General features: G+C 43.1%; 1 protein-coding gene across 3 annotated transcripts in view; it reads right to left on the reverse strand.

Annotated features, from left to right (window-relative positions):
* LOC137169497 (kelch-like protein 29) overlaps positions 1 to 19,627 on the reverse strand; it is a 219,093-nt gene that overhangs the window by 91,526 nt on the left and 107,940 nt on the right. For all 3 annotated transcript variants that reach the window (XM_067572720.1, XM_067572723.1, XM_067572721.1), the window contains 2 exons: positions 9,567 to 9,714; positions 5,744 to 6,268 (listed from right to left, as the gene is read on the reverse strand). In XM_067572720.1, the coding sequence (XP_067428821.1) occupies positions 5,744 to 6,268; positions 9,567 to 9,714 (673 nt within the window). The remainder of the gene's footprint in view (positions 1 to 5,743; positions 6,269 to 9,566; positions 9,715 to 19,627) is intronic.

Raw genomic sequence — 19,627 nt, forward strand, 5'->3', positions numbered from 1 at the left:
TTTGTTACCTTAGAATGAGTCTTTTATATCTACATTGGGAGCAAGTCCTCTTCCATGGAGTACGCCATGTTGCACCGCCATGTTTCTACAGTAGCCCAGAATGGACAAACCAAACACTGGCTCTAGAGAGGGCCTTTCACGTGTCATGGCCACCTTAGGTTCTCCTACATGATCGGAAGGGTAGGGTGAGGGGTCATCAGTCGGTTGCGATCTGCAATCTCACGTTTAGATGCTACTAAATCCTACACACTGGTCCTTTAAAATCCATGCATTTCATATTCCAAGTTAAGCCTGTTTTGGAATCATAATAACCCTAGTTCTGCTTTAGCTAATCCTGATGTGGATTGCTTTAAGATAATCGCCCAGCACAACACAGCAGTGACTTTAATTAATTTGCCACTGCTTATTCCACAGACGCTGATCCAACTCAGCATATTGGAAATAAAAAAAAAAAAAAAAAAGAAGCCCTATAATTCTTACAGCAGATCCAGTATTATATTTGTCTCGGTGAAAGGCATACTTTTGTATAATTTGCAGTAAGGATGTAGTCAAGATCCTCTGCGCTCCATCAAGTAGAAAGAGAAATTGAGACAGAGAAAGAAGGAGAGAAAGGAGAGGGGAGGGTTTAATTAATGTGCTTGCTATGATTAATGGTCTCAGTGTGGCTATCACAAACTGGCAGTGTTTTTAATAACTGGTTTGAACGTTCTGTCCTGCCAGCAGTTATTCTTGTGTTTGAGTCAAAATGAATATTTATGCATCGCTAATAATACTGATAATGCTGTATGCTTTATGTCTATTTAATAACTGTAACTACTTTACTCAAGTCCATCAACAAATATCTCCAAGGTTAAAAGGTATGCAATCGGCACAGCACATCTAAAAAATAAAACCTTATTATCACATCCAGTAATATCATAAACCAGCGACAAGGTAGAAATAATCTTTTAAAACAGCATGTCGATAGTTGCATATCAAGGTGGGATAAATCTCAAGAAAATAAGCACCTATCTCGCTTAAATAAACAGCACCAGCACATACAGCCTGCCCTTGTAAACAAGGTGCTATCTTACTTATTTGTGATCTATAATTTCCTCAGTTAGTGGTAATATCGCAGCAATTATTTGCAGAGAACCAATACCCAAGTGGGCAGAGATGCAGCAGTTCCAATATGCTTGGTCCAAAAGTAAATAAAAACGAATACATAATTAAAATCTTATTGAGACCAAAGTTTGAATAAGGCAGATAAGGCAGAATAGCCGCTGATGGATGTGAGGCTGCGCCAGCCTCGCCGTAGAAAAGTAAAACACTGATCTTAACTCAGCAAGGCATCTTAATTGCATTCACTAGCGGCTCCAGAGCTGCTCGGTCCCCAGATGATGGCTGATGTGAGCTGACTGGAAGATGAACTTCCTGGGCAGAGAGAGGAGGCTGGGTGTTGCTGGGTGTGTGCGACGGTGGGGGAGTATGTCTACATGCATGTGTGTGTCCTTCCATCGTGTCCAGTTATGCATGTGATCGTCTGTGTGCATATGTGCGTCTCTACTGGTGTGTGTGTGTGTGTGTGTGTGTGTGTGTGTGTGAGAGAAAGACAGAACGGGACCGGTAAAGGCCAGTGAGGTGGAAGGAAGCGTTAAAATGATGTTTGACATGAGAAAAAAAAAAGGGACGAGGAGCCGTAGCACATGCTCAATACTGCAGCAGGTGGCCTGACAGACCGGTCTGTGACCCCAAACTTCAATGTGAACCGAGACTTCCAACACATGCGGCGACGGTTCACGTGCTCCTTATTTTTTAGGCATTTACCAACAAAAACAACATTGCCTTCAGCGTCACAGTGTGCTGCATGACCGCAACGCAGCTAACAGTCATCTCAGTTCTCAGTTCATACCAAGCTGGAAAAACAATATCAAAAAAAAACTATTGGAGAGTGGCTGGCATGGGTAACAGCGGTAACCTTTAAAAACAGGCTCAGATATGTGGAAATAATAACATCCTTTTGATATTAATGTGTTTTTCAGTCGTGTCAGTCAATCAGGTTTTGCAGTGAGAGTCCCTGCTGAGCTCGGCACTCGCTTCCCCTGGCTGATATTCATCAGGACAGCCATCGATTTTAACGACTTGGTCAATAGACACACACTGACTCCACTCTCAGTATCTCCCTCTCGCTCATGTTCACCTTCTCTTCCTATCCATCTCTTCCACTCCTGGCTTCTGTGTCCTGTTCTTTGTTTTTATATCGTCCCTTTTAACAACAATGTCAATCATCTCGTGTTCCCGCATTTGACGGAACACGCTGACAGTCACGCTCGCTGGAACTCGAGCTACAGATGTGAACAGGTTATTTAAATGTGTCGAGATTCGGTTTATGTTCTGATAAAAATCTGCGGTAGAGAGAAACAAAGAGAGGACAATGGAAAAGGAGCAAAGAGTGGGTGGTGTGAAGGAAATTAACAACTGGCATGAGGGTGTGGAGTTTGATTTGTACACTATGACAGGCAGGTATTATGAAAAGCCCTGCTGTGGATGGAGAAACCAGGTAGGCAGATCACAGCCTGGTGACTGGCATATCTCAGTAGGTGATGAGGTTAAAGCTGCCTTCAAGCTGCTCGGTGTGAATCTTTACACACACACACACACATGCAAACACACATATGGCATATACGCAGACGTACACAAACACACATACTATGTACTGTAAACAGAAATACAGACAGACACCTAGACAGACACACACACGCCAAGAGAGGAACACACAGTTGTTGATGTGCCCACTGATGCAGAGCGAAGACAAATTGCTCCCTTTGAAGGCAAAGCCAAATCAAACACGGAGTGTGATTTCTGTCACTGTGGTGTTTGGCTTTAAGGCTGTGAGGCTGACATCTGACAAAACATCCATGCAGTCACACCCAAGAAGTTGTGCAGGCGTGCAAACACACACACACACACACGCACGCTCGCGCACACAAACAAACACACACACACACACACACACACACACACACACACACACACACACACACACACACAGCGGCCTGTTGTGCAGCTGGATTAAGGAGGAAGAGCTCTGTCAGCTCCTCCGAGATCCAGGCCTTTGCCATCAAGAGCCACAAAACCTCCTCTTCACATCAGCGCTTACCGACAACAACAGCTAAAACTTTTTTTTTATGCACGACGCAAATCATGACCAGGATCTGACAGAACATTATTGAGTAGTCTCTCCAAATATCCAAACCATCCAAATTACCACCAGAATAATTAACTATTCTAAATTTGCATCGACTACATTACTTTTTGGACCTCAATCAGGATGATAATTCGAGTCTCCCGCATGTCAGTCAGAGGGACAGTGTGAGTTTGGGCACCTCATTTATTCCTTTTTATCCAGAGCGTCTGGATTTTAACACCAGAAACCCTAACAAGATCCTCCTTGTATGAGTCAGTTGGTGTTTCTGTGTGGGTTTTCTTTGCATTTCATCAACATACATTTCTTCAGGACAAAATAAAGCCTCTGTGTGTTTGTGAGATATATATATATATATATATAGCATGTCCGTCTGTGTGTGTGTGAATGCTTTGTGACTTGCTTTTAATGCTTTGCGACTTGCTTTATGCTTGGATGTGTGAAACCCACAATCTTTTCCCAGGGATCAGTCTCGCCATCCCTCTTATCCTCATCTCAGCCATTAGAGGGCTGCAAAGACACTGACCCCTAACCTGTGTCTGCTTTGCTTTCTTTACTAAAACTACTCCTACCTCGTTTTTTTTGTCTAAGCAGAAAAAGAAAAGTCTCTCTCTCTCTCTACCTCATAGCATCGCAAGGTAATTGTAAAAGAAGTGAGCCGGAATACAGGTCGCAAGAACTTACCCTACATATTTTACCACTATGCCACTACAGCAGGACAGCGGGACCCTTGGCGAATTTGAAATGCAGCGTTAATTGATTTAAAACAGAATGCATAAGGCCTGCGGGAGCTTGGGCTTTGCGACTTCTCGGAGCAAGTGAGACAGCAGAAGGAAGCGAGGGAGAGGAAGAAAGGGACGAGAAGTGACAGACAGAGATAATCAGAAAGACAGAAAAGCACAGAAAGAACGACAGCAGCGGGCAGAGTCTGAGGGCAGGGCGGTTGGGGTGGCAACTGTTGTGATTACGGCTGCAATGTTAAGTGTTCTTGTCAGCGGAGAGGTCTGCCTCGCCACTCATGAGTGCTGCTGAAGAACACCACTGCTGCTAATTCACTGGTGCTCGACGTTTTACCTATTTCGACTGTCCTTGTGACATTACCCCAATGACGTACTTACTAATGTCTATTTAATGCCAAGCAGGGATAAAAACAGCTAAAAAAGGTTGAATAGATGTGAGACTCAAGTGCCTCAATTTCCAGTTTGACATTCATAGAGGTCTACACAAGATTTCAAGTGTGTATGATGTCTAGGAATTGACACAGGGATGTATCCGTACACATTGAACACATCAGTTTTTTATCATAACATGAATAGAAGCGACGGTGTTCCTGCTGCTGCGTTTTGACAAATGTATGGTGTGTTATTTCCTTTCAAAACGGATTTGAATAAATACTGTAATTTCAATTAAACTCGGCTTTCTTGGCCTGTTCAAGGAAGGTCAATAAATTTTGACATGTACACGGTTAATGGATCGCGACAGTCTATCCAACACGGCAGACGCTAAAAAGCTCTCATTCAAAAGAGACCGGACCAAGCTGACGAGCCTGTCTAATTATCCATTTCCAATTCTACCTGCAGTCTCATTTCAATGTATCGCGAGCAGCGCCCAGAATAATTGCTTTTTTGCAATCTACAAGTTCATTTGCACACATTTTATTGATCAAAATGAGTCAGGAAAAAGAAAACAATCTAAACCTAAATTAAAAGCTTCATTAAATGTGAAAATTGGTCGGGGAATTGCGAACATCTGTTTCTAGCGCCCTGCGTCATAAACTCCAAGGTTAAACCAAACACCAATTTACGGCTTGCAGACTCAGGCATGAGCCGGAGCTGTGAAGCACCTTCACAAACACAGCACAAGTCAACAAGCCTTCAAACGATTCGAGAGAGATGTGAGGGCAGGGACTGAAAGCTCTTCCTGCCTCGTGTTTAGTAGGCCTTGTGAGTATTGCAGCTAAGAGCAGTGAAAAGATAAACCTGACACACTTTAACCAATTTCAGAGCACAACTGTACAAATGCTGTGCTTGTGTAGTAGCCTGAGATCTGTACAACATGTTCTTTCCAAAGAATTCACTATAGGCGCTATTACAGGATTTTAGAAGCAGCCATCTCACGGCTACTTTAGGTGTACCTCTGTTCTCTGCGACCTTGGAGCAGCTTTGAAGTGAATTGGCTCTGGTTGCAAGTTGTATTTTAACAACCCCTTGCTTGAGTGTTTGCGGCCTTGTTTATGACTGTTGGCATCTGAAACGGCTCTCCGGTACACAGAGAGAAAGCAGAGAGAGGCCCGTGCTTTTCATTCCAGCGCAGCCCACATAACGGGAGGTCACAAGGAATAGAGAGCTAAAAGTACATTGATTTAATACCCAACACCTCCCCAGCTTGGATTCACTTCTGAGCCTGGGTTGCCAGCTGAACAGATCTGCTTTGATTTAGCCTTTGAAAGTTAGTCGTGACAGGTTCCATATCTGGTAGAAACTGACTCTTAAAAAACCCTAAAAAAAAAAAAAAATTCCAGTTGAACAGAGTGCATCAGCTGAGGCTGTCTCTGCTTACCTTTAGGATGTCCCGGGTCACTGAACTCGTACTTCCCCATCCCGACTGTCCGCAGCATTTGCAGCCCGTTAGGACCGTCCTGATTGTCTGCAGCTGTGGACTGGGCCTGAGCTGCTGCCTGTCCATTGGTAAGAGGCAGGGCGGGGGGCTGGATGAGGCCAGGGTGAGAGGTTAAGTGGCCGTTGCCCATCACGCTGTGAGGGCTCGGATGAACCACCTGGTTGGCTTGGGCAGTGAGGGCGGACGGTGCGACTGTGGGCTGAGCTGAGGGGTACGGAGGCTGGCTGGGCATGTTCAGCACCATTGAGGGCGGCTGCTGGGTCGACTGTGGCGTCAGCTGGAAGTGGGCAGTCATGAGGGGGTGTTGTGGGGGCACTGGTGTCTGGATGGATGGGGTTACTCCTATGATGGGTGACTGCGCGGTCACGCTGTGGTTGAAGGAGGGCGGCTGGGGGAGGGCGTAGGTGTGGGGGAGGAGACTGGGCTGGCTCACTGCTGCTAACGGTGCCGCCCAGGTTGGACCCGCTAGAGAAACAGACAGACAGAAGAGGGAAAGGGAAGAGAACAATCAATTATATATCCAGCTTCTACACCATAGCAACACCTGAGAGTCACAGTAAATGTAATCTAAATTGTAGACTGATTCGTGGTATTTTGGTAAACCATACACAAAGCTGACAACAGGGCCAAAAAGCTGAATTTAAGTCTCGGTATTAGATGATCAAATAGAAACAGAAAACAGCATGAGAAGACAGACTCCAGCTTGAGTCTGTTCCTCTCCACACCACAACTGTCAGTGGTGCGCCGCTCAGCCCCCGTCCAAGTTTGTTTTTGACTTGAGACTTAATATCAAACACAAAATATTTGAGACGACGTACAGATCTGCATCCAAGATCAACATCATAATAAGATTAAGAGCTTTATTTCGCTACAAGATGAACAAACGGTATTCTGAATGTGAAAGCATACATGCTCAGAGCATGTGGTAGTCGGCGCTATTATCCGTGTAAGAGTCTGTGTTTACCCAGACACTCAGCCAATCATTTCTCTACCCTGAGGCGTTAGATGCTGAGGGTGTGCTGGGAAGGTGCAGCCATATTGGACCTGAACGCTGCTTTCCCTACATTCACTCCTACTCCCCCATCTCTGGCTCCTCCTGTTATGGTCCAAGCTCCAAAAATAGCCTACCACTCTGCCAAGAGGCCATAGGCTAAATCACAGCACGCAAAAAGCTAAAGAAAAAAAAAAAAGAAGCCCACATTATTCATGATACTGGCCCTGTTGATATAATAGGGCGAGGAAAGATGGTGAGGAGACAGAGATAAAGACAGATAGCAGGAAGAAAAGAAAGCGAGAGAAGAGGATGGAAATAGAATAGTCTAGAGTAGAGGCCAGTTCACTTCATAATTCACAAGTCATTGAGCTAATCGACATCAAAACTGTATTTCATTTCCCTTCTTTTGTAGCTCATCTTGATGAAGGATTCTAATAAGATGCGCTGATATAACAATTTCACATCTTATAAAGTTTCAAGGTTTTAATGCTGTGATGGCAGTGATTTGAATTTCATATGTACATTATGTGTGTGTGTGTGTACAGTGTATATAGTATATATACACTCACTTGCCACTTCATTAGATACACCTGTGCAATCTAATGCAATCTAGTACATCAGCTCTGCTATAAATGCTACATTTACAAAGCTTATACGTTTTCAGTTCTTGTTGATATTGTCAGAAAGGTGATAATTCTACTTTATGTTTATTATTGAGGTCGTAGTGGGTGGTGGTGGTGGTGTACTTGGATGCAGTATATTGAAAAATTTTAATGGAGTGGACAAAATATTAGGAACACCATTCAATAATGCACCCAAGTACACCACCGCCACCCACTATGACCTCAATAATATATATCTATGTATTATTTATTTATTTATTTATTCATTCTACATCCAATTCTACATCCTCGTCCTTTCACTATCACAACCCAATACTGACCTATATTCACAGGATTTGTCTGCAAAGTTTAACAAACTGAAGAAATAATTACATTAATATTAAATGTATGCAGTGGTTGTGACTGCTGTCACGTATTTCAGAATTAAGATCTTTAAAAGTTCCACGTTCCTTTTATAAAAACTCATTATTTATTTATTTATTTCATGATTTGTTTAAGTCTAAAGCCTGGAATCAAAAAAAAAGATGCCAGGCTTTTTTTTCTTTTTTTTTTTACAAAGAAAGAAAAGTTGAAACAAAACTTTTTCAAAGACAAACTTTCTTTAACAGACAAAATAGTGAACTTTCTGTTGAAAGAAACCGTTGATTAATTCTGGCACAGTTGGCAGAGAACTTTCTGGCAACACAGTTCAGTGAAGTGTGGAGAGGAACTGGCTTCGTTGCAAACGCCAGTCACAGTTTGGAATAGCGCACACACACCAATCAATATGCAACACTATGCTTGGATTTGAGAGTCATATGCGACAGCGTGCTGGGTCGGTGACATCTCACTCTCCTCACGCTTCACTCCAAGCTGTGTGGGTTTTAGAGCTGCGGTGGTGGAAGGGGAGGGGGGGGGGGGGGGGGGGGGCAGGGAGTGAAGCCTCGTTCACTTACACACAATAAAGAACCTCCACAACTTCATGTCCAATTCAGCCGGCCCCTCAATGCACAGCAGGGGGCTGTGGCCACACAGCGGGGGGGATGCACCACCGCAGGAGGCAAACAGCTACTGTATCATCCCATCGTAAGAGCACCTCCAATGCTTTCCACTACAGAGACATTCCTCTTGGGGTAACTGATCAGACTGCTGAATAATTAATCCACGAATCAATCTATACGGAAGATATGTGAATTATAATTAGGAGACGAGTTATACAGGCGATTGCAGGGGTTCAAACATGTTTTGAGCATGATACTTTGCTACCACAGAGGAGCAGCTGTCTACAATCTGGATTTGTTGAGCCAGAATTTCCACTGGAACAAGCTCTGTGCCAGTATTATTCTTAAATGAGACACATTTGTGATGAGCAGGAGGCAGAGGCCAGCAGAGCAATGGAAGGAAATTAACTGCTCTAGGGCAGAGCCATTCTGGGTGAGTTCATTACAATAAGAGTAAAAAACTTCAACATTGGCTTAACTCGTTAATGTCGGGTCTGCACACCGCGCTGTGCCATTATTGCTCCGTACACATTTTAAAGTGGCATGAATAGAATAAGGTCGACATCTAAATTAGACTTGGTGGAGATCATTTGGAGGACTTTCAGAGCTTTGCTACATACTGTAGGTTTAATTTAGACTAAGTTTCAGCTTCAGTTACTGACACAATAACATTAACAAGGACAATAAAATGAGAACAGAGTGAAGGTGGTGAGGGACTGTGAAGCTGGTAAAGGTGCAACATGGCTTTTCCCTTTTTTTTTTAAACTTCTTGATATCATACTGACATTTCTATAATTATATAATTAAGCTGGTTTATGTAAAGATGGTGTTTTATTGATATATATTATGCATGACTGCGTATATAATGTATGCATGTTATGGAGACATGCATGTATTTTATGTAGGGCAAGGCAGCCAGGATGCCTCATTAGCATTGGATAACACCGTGGTTGGCCACAGCCGTCTTGGGTGCAGCACATAAGTGTGTGTGTGTGCATCCGTGTGGTCCGTGTTCATGCATACATCTGCTGTGTGCAGGCGTACCGACGATGATGTAAAACTTACATCACTGAAAACCTGCATCAGGTGGAGCGAGTGGACGTGTGAACGTGTCTGTCAGCATATCTGCATGCGTGTATGTAAATGCGGCGCGTGTGATTCACTACCTGTGGGTTCGCTGTCTCGATGTTGCTTGGCGGGGGGTTCATCTGTATCCCAGGGTGTGAGCTGGTTGATGGGCGTCTGTCCCCACCTCACCCCAGGAGCCAGCAGCAGTCCAGGGGTCTGGCTGTCTCCAGGAGACAGACCAGAGACCTGCAGCGCAACAACAAGAATAACACCACTGATTAGAGCGTTGTAGGAGAAAAAACTAAAATCCACTCTACATCCCTTGATCTTTAGATCCCATACGGTGCAGCTTTGTTTGTGAGTGACCCTAAAATCAATTTTTATCAACAACTATGATTTAAATACAATATTTCATTTGAGTTTGAATGAAAAATGCAACAAATCACAGTCATCTGAACAGAATTTTAAGGTCTTGAAGTCAGCCGTGATGATGGAGCAGGGCATATAATTAGCAATGAGTGAGTGCTGATTACAGCCTATATATAATGGGAACAAGGGAGAAAAAAAATCCTGTTCCAACCTCAAGAGTCTTTGAAGAAAGACCAATATTTATCTTTTTATTTACTAATAACAATTAACTTTCTAGTGTAGGCTACATTCACATTCGGATCCTTCCCCCTGAGATTTTGTATCTTAATCTTAATTTTGCAATGAATTAAACATTGCGTTCAGTCAAGTGAGATAATGAAATTCTGAACACAAATACAACAAATAGAGTAAATAGAAAGAAATCCTTTTGCAAGGGATGAGAGAAAAGAAAAATGTAACAAATCTAACAACCAGGCAGGGAGAGAGGAGGCAGAGCCAAGCCTGATTCCCTCGCTCGCCCCAGCCAGCCTCTGTGAGTTAATAGAAAAGACCTGGTCGCCAGGCCTCTCCTGTGTCCTACTGGCTGATCCCTCCATCCCTCAATTCCATTATCCTCCCTGACCCGGCGTCCACTTCATCAAGCACGCCATCATGCATTCCAACAGCTGTGTCGACAAAGCCCGACAGAGTGTGGTTTGACCGCACGGCGACTAAAAAAAAAAAATGCAATCCAAACAATTTGGTTCACAGCAAATTCATGTGTAGCTTTACATACCGGATCAATCCCGTTTCAGGAAAAGTTACTTTCCCTCCAGTAAGATGGATTTATCACAGCTTTGCTAGGCCTTTAACACTTTAAGACATTACATGATATTGACTGCACGACATCAGCTCTGTAATATACAACTGTACAATAGAAGACAGGTTCAATGTGTGTCACTTACGAGATAAATCCATACTGAAAGTTATCTGACAGTTTGTAAGTGCCGGGAGCATGAGTAAAAAAAACAGCGAAGGCAAACATCTCAAGGCAAAGTAGAAAACAGACTGATGGAGTGAGAGAATGAAGCTGGGTTTTGGGGGGAGACAGGCTGTCAGGTCTTTTTGTCCAGCTCAACCTGTCGACTTCAGACAAGAGAAAACTGAAAGGATTTACTCAGAGAATGCCCTAAGCGCTCAATTCCATCTGAGGGCCGTGGAAACACAGGGAGGTAAAATTCTGACCATTTTCAAGGTGAGGAGTTGCTTTCTAAAGCCCACTATTTGTTTTAATGAGCGTTTTTCCCTCCTCCGCTCTGTGTGCTTTACTGTACTTCTCTCCAGTCATGCATTTACCTTCCCCTCTATACAGGCAACTCATTAATTTGCAGCATTGACTCTCTTACTTTCCTTTAGCCCTGCACCTGTCTCATAATATTCTCTCATTAATACTCCCACCCATTTACCCAAAACAGAAGAAAAACAGGAAAAATATCTACTGCTGAAAGGCAATCCATCTGTCACAGCTTTAGTGCAGCAGGAAAAAAGTTTTTAAAAAAAAAAAGGTTCTTAGTCAGCGTCACCACATTGACAGCATATCAGCTAGGCTCAGGAACAATCCTGACTTGAAAATGATCAAGGTTAGATACAATACACACACAGACACATACAAACTGGGAACACAAGCGTGGATGTACACACAGCAGGTGTGCGCACACACGCACACACACACACACACACACACAGAAGCCAGGAGATATCAGACGGGATGTTTATTAAGATGGCAGACTTGCTGCAGGCAAGCAGGAAGGTACTGTAGGTTGTGGGACAGTGCCTGCCATTTTCTCTCAATATTATTTGCTCTCCCTATTTCCAGTCCCCTCCTCCCTGGCCGCCCATTATCACCGGGCAGCAGATGGTTTCCTCTGACTCGACAAAAACCATGCTGGAGAAGAGGAGGGGAGCCAGATAAATAATTTTTGAGTCGTGCCAAGCCATTCTGTGTTTGTTGTCAAGCTGGCTGGGGATGGGTTTTTTGTACCGGAGGCTGTGCACGCATCGCCGGTGCATATGGACCACATACTGTAAGTGTGTAATGTGGCACTCATAGTTACACACAGACACACACATACACACACAAAAAGGTGCAGTCACATTCTTGAGCACACATGCAGACCTATACACATGCAAGAGTTTCTTCTCAACCAGTTGTTGAAATTTTGGGGGGTTTTATCTGTACACACAGGATTATATGTGCGGAATAGAGCCTATTTTCATTATCAATTAATCTGCCAAATACTTAATTCTTTGGTTTATAAAGGTCAGAAACATGTGAAAAAAACCCTAACGCTAGCCCTAACCAAGCAGGTAGCTCCTGGTCGGAAAAGTAAAGCCAATGCGGAAGTGACTTAAATCTGCATTCTTTCTAATGGCCATCAGGGGGCGACTCCACTGGGTCTGAAAAGAAGTTCGGTAGTATAGAGGAGAAAATGACCCAACTTCTCACTTGATTTATTACCTCAGTAAACACTTTCCTAATGAGTTATTTTCTCAATTGCTAGTTTCAAGTAAAAAAAAAAGTCTTGTTCAGCGTTTGGTTGTACTAAAAGACCCTCCTAGGAGTTGTTCAGTTTTTCTAGCAAGTACTTATTGTTTTAATGGTTTTAAGCCTGTTTTTCACTGGCGAAAATTAGCATTAGCATTATCATGGTTAACCACAGACTGTAAATGCAAGCTAACCAAGCTAGCAACTAGCGTTAGGTTCATTCCCCCCTTTTGTTCAAATATGGTCAAATCTGGCTCTAAAAATCCAAGATGGCGACAGTCAAAATACCAAACTTGAGGGTTCAAAACAGGAGTCCACAAACCAATGGGTGATGTCACACTGGCTACGTCCATTTTTTTTTTTTTTTTTTTTTTTTTACAGTCCAGGCCAATAACTAACAACGAATCTAAACCCAAATATACTCAGCTTACAATCAAATAAGATGAATAAAAACAGGAAATCAATATGAAAGGCTGGAATAAGCAATTGTCTGGCAATTACTCGATTATCAAAATTGTTGCAGATTAATTTTCTCTCCATCACCTAATCACTCAATTGACTAACTGTTTCAGCTCTAGTGCTAAAACATCAGATCATTTTCAATCATGAAGACTAAAGCTGCATTTTTATCATACTGTATTTACAACACACTATGAAAGTGATACTGCTCTAAATTTAACAGGAAATTGTAGAAATTTTGTTAAATATTCTAGTTATTTAAACCTAAAAAGATATATAAAAGAATAGCCGCCCGTTTTCGACTTGCCATGTAAAGCCTTTCTCAGAATTTGAAGCAGCTATCCATCTGCTCCTTCTGCACAATCGCGCATGCAGATACACATGAGCACACATATGTACACACAGCAAAACTAGACAGATTCTTCCTCCTTCTCAAGCCTTTGAATGTTGACATGTCAGCATCAGTGTATTGGAAAGATAAAATCAATACACATCAGGCCTAAATATATACTTTTCCTCTTCCATTGGGGCAGTGGAGACAGCAGTCTGATTCTGTCTGGCATATCAGCTATTTTCTCGTACATGACAAACGCTGACATCTGTCACTACGTGTGCTCTACCATCTCGCAATAGCAGGCAATATTATTGTGCCTATCAGAACCTCTTGCCACTGGCCACCATCTGCTGTGGGAACATACAGCATAGGAGGGGCCTTGTGGTGATCCAGGGCCCTAGGCTTTGATTGCTTTGAGTCATCCACAACATCCACATCCAAATAAACAGAGAGCGTTTGCTCATGGCTTTGTGTTTGTCTTTGCATTTTGTTTGAGCCAGCCCTTGTCTGTGTGAGTTATTGCACCAGTAAATCCTATGATAACATGCGGTAGGACACCAGGCTTCTACAGAAAACCACCATCATAGACATTCTGCATAAGCTCTGGCTCTGTGTGCCTATTACACTCATAGCATCGGCCGGTATACCTAAGCCTAAACATATAGCGCTCCTACACAGTCAGAGATGGCTTCAGTTTCCCCAGAGAAATTATTTTATTGCTCAACTCGGGGAGAAATAGCAGGAGAGCGAGAGAGAGAGGGATGAGTATGTCTATAACACACAGGTCCCATTGGGGTAAACAATCTTACAGCACACACTGATCAAATCAACTAACTGCTATGAGATTTAATAACAGGTCTGAGTGAAAAAAAGAGGTGGAGTGAGAGCAAAGCCGGTTTTGAGAAAGCGGGAGAAGGAGAAAAAAAAGAAAGGGGAGGGCTGGGGCCTTAAATGGAGAAAGGCACTTACACACACACACACACACACACACACACACACACACAAACACACAGAGCAGGTCAGTAACAATACCGGAGTGAAAAGCTAATCTCGTGAAATGTCATTAGCACAACTTCCAGACACAATGAGATAGCAGTGTGCAGAGTGCAGGCCAGTGCTACACAGGTTGATTATGTTCTACCTTTTAAGGTTCAGTGTTCCTCTGGTGGCAAAGCTCTTTACACAAGAGGAAAATAACAGACCGCAGGCAAGCAGGAGGTTCACCGTTGTGTGATATCACTCAGCTGGCATGGTAATCAGGCAGGCCTGTTAATGTGCGGCTGTTTTCCTGATAGGTTTATCGGTTAATCTATTCCAAACGGATGGACCAGGAATGTTCCTGGACTTCGCGTGGTTCTGTGTGGAGCTGCCATTATGGTTTAATTTAAATGCATCCAAGAAAATGCACCTTCAAAATCAGCCAGCTATCTCTGGGGAGATGCATGTACACAAATTTAATCATAATCAAAATTTCAATAACAACAGTGACTGTCGCGCCTTGCTATATTGTGCACACCGTAAAATAATATCGCATTGTAATTCCACACCATGTAATTCCACCACTATTTCTGAGAAAAGACAGAAAGAATGGCAGCGGAAAAAGGAGTGAAAGATTGAGAGGCTAAGTAAGACAAACCCATCCATCACATAGCTTTATATCATTGCCTTTGACATATCATTTTCAGCTTTTATAAAATGGAGAGGAAAAAAATCCTCCCTTTTCCACCTCCTCCGTCCTAAAGCTCCAACCAAGTGTGGTCCAAAACTGACCAGGAGCTTTAAGGAGGGTACAAAGCGCACAACTCATTTTCTTTCGGACATTATTCACTTACTGTATAGAGGTATCTCCTTTCCATGACAACGCGCTGACACCTAAATGTGAAGTGAATTTGTTCTGGGCTTCCATCATAATGGTGCTGAATGCTGGAGCCGAACCATGGGGCTGCTGTGTCCAATCTATTAGACTGGAACATAGCAGAGAATCTCACGAATAAACAAAGAGACTACCGCGCCATTTTTGGCAGCCATCTTAAAATGGAGTGGTGCTCAGACATGCCGAATAGCGTGGGACCACAGACGGAGAAGGTGTGTATTAAGTATGATGGCTGTGTACTGAAGAGAAGAACCAAGGTATTTTTCATTTTTTTTACCTTAAATGATCTATTATATGCCTAAAAATGTGAACTGATACTGCGGTTTGATAAATCCACGGCATTGTGGAAGATATAAAATGCAGAATTTCTTTACCATTAAAAGCAAATCTTGTGTGGTGTTTAAATACCTTAAACACGCATATAACAGTCAGATAAATTACTATAGATAAAAACTTGCACCATAGCTCTTATCAAATCTTTCTCTGCTGACCCTGGCTGGTAACTAATTTTAAAAAAAGTCACTTACAAACATGGTTCTTATTGCAAAAGCTACCAGTCAAAATGATTTTGGACCAATACTTTTAGTCATAATCAGCCTTGAGTTTTATTATCTATCATTGTCCATAATGGGTAGGAACAAAGCACTCAATCAAAATAAAGAAAGGTAAAATGAAGTGGGATGAAATTGGTTGCTAAATGCTGCTTAACAGCTAAAAACATTTCTGTTCTTACAAAACACAAAACAAAAAAAAATACAAAACATTATTTACCCAAAAGTCATCAAAAAAGGTAGCTCAGATTCTAACAATATTTTAAACAACAGACATTTTATTTTCATTTGTCATAATTCTACAGAACAATGTTTGTTGCCATTATAACCTGTTTGCAAACATGTCATATCTGTAGTCAGATATGACATGTTGATTTTGCCTTATCTGCGTCAAGGCAAAATCACTTTATACAAGAAAAATGTCAGCCATTACTAGTGGTTGACTGTTCATGACTGGCAGATTGTGCACTAAGAATTGAAAATCCAAACAAAGCTGATCCTTTCAGGCAACCAACACTTAACACTGACCCCCGGCTGCACGACAGACAAACATAATGAAAACACACAACACAAGCGCCTGCCGGGTGTATATGCTATTGATGCACCACAGAAGGGCTACGGATACAGACTCTATAATTTCAAGCCCCGGGCCAAACGACTGAAGGGGAACGGACTTCACTTCCACTGAAATTCCAGCTAAGACACTCCGACAGCTCGGCGAGCTCCTGGCTCGACGCACACGCTCCAGAAAGAAGCGTGATCGCAGGGGCGAGGCCGACAAGCTTCAGTGGAAAAGCAGGGCTGGAAACCCCGCCTAATATCCCATGAGTGCTCCGAGGTTGCAGCACTTGCCCTCCAAACCTCACCTCAACCCCTCCTTTTTTGTGTTTTCTTCTCTCTCCCAGATAGCGTAAGTGGCTTGGCTGTTACAGTGCCGTGAACGTTGTTTTATCTGTGGGACTAAGCAGCGGCGGTGGTGAGGCTTCTTAGAGAGGGTGACTAGTGCTTGGACATGTGAGCTGTGGAGACTTCCTTATGTCATGGTAACACCTCCCAGAGGAGCATGTCAGGGACCATGTTGCCCTCCATTGGCTCTGGCTGGGACAGTGAGAGACATAGGTCTCCAGCAGGCCATGACCCTGCCTGATATGTGGTGAGTGTTTGGGGAACAAAATATCCACTGCCTGTCACAGCACCAGCCTCAAAGGCCCAGAGACGACTGTGTAACTCTTGTCTGTGGTTGAAATCGAGGCAAAATTACTACTATGTGTGGTCTTGTATGTGTGTGTGTGTATGTGTGTGCAAGCGTAGAGAACAGTATATGTGTAGCTGTAATAAATGAGCGTTAACTGGGCAAACAGCCATTTAGGGCGAAAGAGTAAATTGAATTCATATTGATATTGCAATATAAAGGGAAACAATATCTTCTTTGCCAAGAGTGCAGTGTGGGGAGCTTTTTAAATGTATTTTACAATGCATGCAATTTGCAAGCTCAATACTAGGATGTTTTGGCAGATAGGCCAAAAACCAAATGACCATATGGCATGGCTGGAAATCAGGGGGAAAATGCAGTGAAAGACTTATTACATAGGTCTACACTTATACAGCTGTTCAAGATCCAAACTGCCATAATGGCTGAACAAAAGAATTTGATCACCACCATGTGCATTCACACTCCAGAGTGCCTTACAGAGAAAGGCCTTACAGATGTCACAGTTACATTGCGGCGGTAAAAGAGGGGGCTGCACTCGATAACTGTAGACGGCAGCAGAGCGCTTGAATCCTGCTGACAGGATTTTAGTAATACCCGCTGCGACCACAAGATGGCTTGCAATCGCGGAGAGGTGCTGTACGTATCTCCGCCCGTTGACTCCACGCAAAGGCAACTGACGAACTGCAGTGAGCAAGCCTTCTTGCTTGTAGCTTAGCTCACCGCACAAGCTGTAGGCTTCCTTATCATGTTGTTTGTTTGGTAATCATAAAATTTTAGCTCCATGTAAAGTGAATAAACGTGATGTTTCCCAGATAATGCTCATCTGCCTTTTATTTAGATAGATATTCAGGGCAAAAAAGTCCAGGGAGAGTATGTATTTCCGGAGCAGTGGCAGCCCCCAAGACCTACAGGACGGACCCAAAGCTTTGGCATCACGCTCATAGCTGTCATGTTCACTGTTGCTGTTGATATGAACACAAACGAGAAACAGGAGGTTTTCTGTGAATTATACACATCCAGAGCATTTTAGAGTCGGTTTAACACTGAATATTTTTATCAGCGGTATTCACCCTCAGTTATGATCTGTTACAGTTAAGCTACTGAGAAAAACTCTTCTTAATTTACAGATGGCAAGTGGGGAACTTGAGAAGCGATAAATGCATGTGTGTGTAAATATTAGAACCCGAAGAGCCACTGACTGAGATTACTCTGAGCAGCAAGCATAGGAATAAATGACAATACAATAGATTTGTGTTTATTTCTCGCTTTCCCCTGTTGTGTTGTGCTGCTCTGTCTCACGGTCAATGCATGAGGCAGCCCTGTGTTTCTTTGTGTTTTCGTGGCACATCAGTGGGTGTAACCACAGTGACTTCCACCTGCAGAGACTGCATCTGGACTGCTTACATCTGGCACCTGGAGGTTATTGGTGCGTACTGTAGCTAGTGCTGGAGTCAGTAAATAAATTAAAAATCGGAAATACGGAAGCAGCCAGATTACGTTTTTTTGTGCAAGACATTCGGTCAGGCACTCCCGGTCATTGTCTAGCTAACTCTCTTTTCACCGCAGCAGCTAACACAACATCTCTTTGGACAACTATGACTTTGAGGAAAAACCGGTATTGTTTGTGCAATTAGGGGTTGCCATAATGACTGGTACAAACATTGACTGCATACGAAAGCTGGTTGTGGATGCGAGGAGCCCTGTGAACTTCATCCCCCTCCGAAGAACGAGGAATCCCTTTGCCAGTGCCGTCTTGAAGAACAACACCAGCTCTGTGTTGTATACAGGCCTTTCTCTAAGTGTCTTCTTCAATCAAGTTAAATATCTGCAGCAGTTCTATATAGCAAACTTTAAAATGAACATAATGGGTCAAATATTGGTGAATGAAGCTTAAGTTGAATCTATTCCAGGGTAATCTCACAGAGTGCTTTGCTGTGTCCCAGGGGCAGTGAGCAGGATCTTCTCCTATTGGATGGACACAATAGGGGAGCAACTGAGGATCTACATTCGTTGGCTGCCACAGGAGACAATCTGGAGCCCGATGCCTCAACGCTTCAGGGAGAAGTTCACCAACACCACCTGCATCATTGACTGCACTGAGACCACCCTGCAGAAACCACACAATCTTGACTCCAGAGGCGAGTCATGCAGCCATTATTATTCCAGTAATACTCTTACTTATTTAGTTGCTATTGCCCCTTGTGGGCTTGTTATGTTCATTTCTCCTGTTTATGATATAAGCAGACGTAGCATCAAGTTCATCACTCGAGAGTCTGGCTTCCCGGAGTACCTTTGTCCTGGCGATGAAGTGATGGCAGACAGAGGCTTTACCATCAGAGTTCTGCTGTTTGAGAATAGAGTTAATCTTGTTTTACCAGCATTCACTCAGTAAAGGAGGGCAGTTGTCTGACGAGGATGTTACTGGCACAAGGAGGATTGCAAATGTGCCCATACATGTGGAAAGAGTTATCAGGAGGCTCGAGGTGTTCAAAATAATCTCCCAGACCCAACCTGGCACACAAAAATGGACAAAACCCTCCGAATCTGTGCAGCACTCGTGAACCTGCAGGGTGAGATCATCAATGAGGATGCTGACTGAGGATGGCAGTTTATATTCTGCTTTCCACTGAACCTGAATATTTGTAAATATTTACTTATTTGCACTGCTGAATGGACCTGCTTAGACAGCCCGCAGTACTGTGATTGTATTATCATTTGTTCATATGATTTGTCTCTAGCATTATATTTTTCAGCTATCTCAGGGCTACACTGCTGATTGTGTCTGTTTTAGAGTAAACGGTAAACCATTAAACATTAAACAGTTATTTTGTTTGGA

The sequence above is a fragment of the Thunnus thynnus genome, chromosome 18 (genome assembly GCF_963924715.1).
Source record: "Thunnus thynnus chromosome 18, fThuThy2.1, whole genome shotgun sequence".
In the NCBI taxonomy this organism is placed as follows: Eukaryota; Metazoa; Chordata; class Actinopteri; order Scombriformes; family Scombridae; genus Thunnus; species Thunnus thynnus.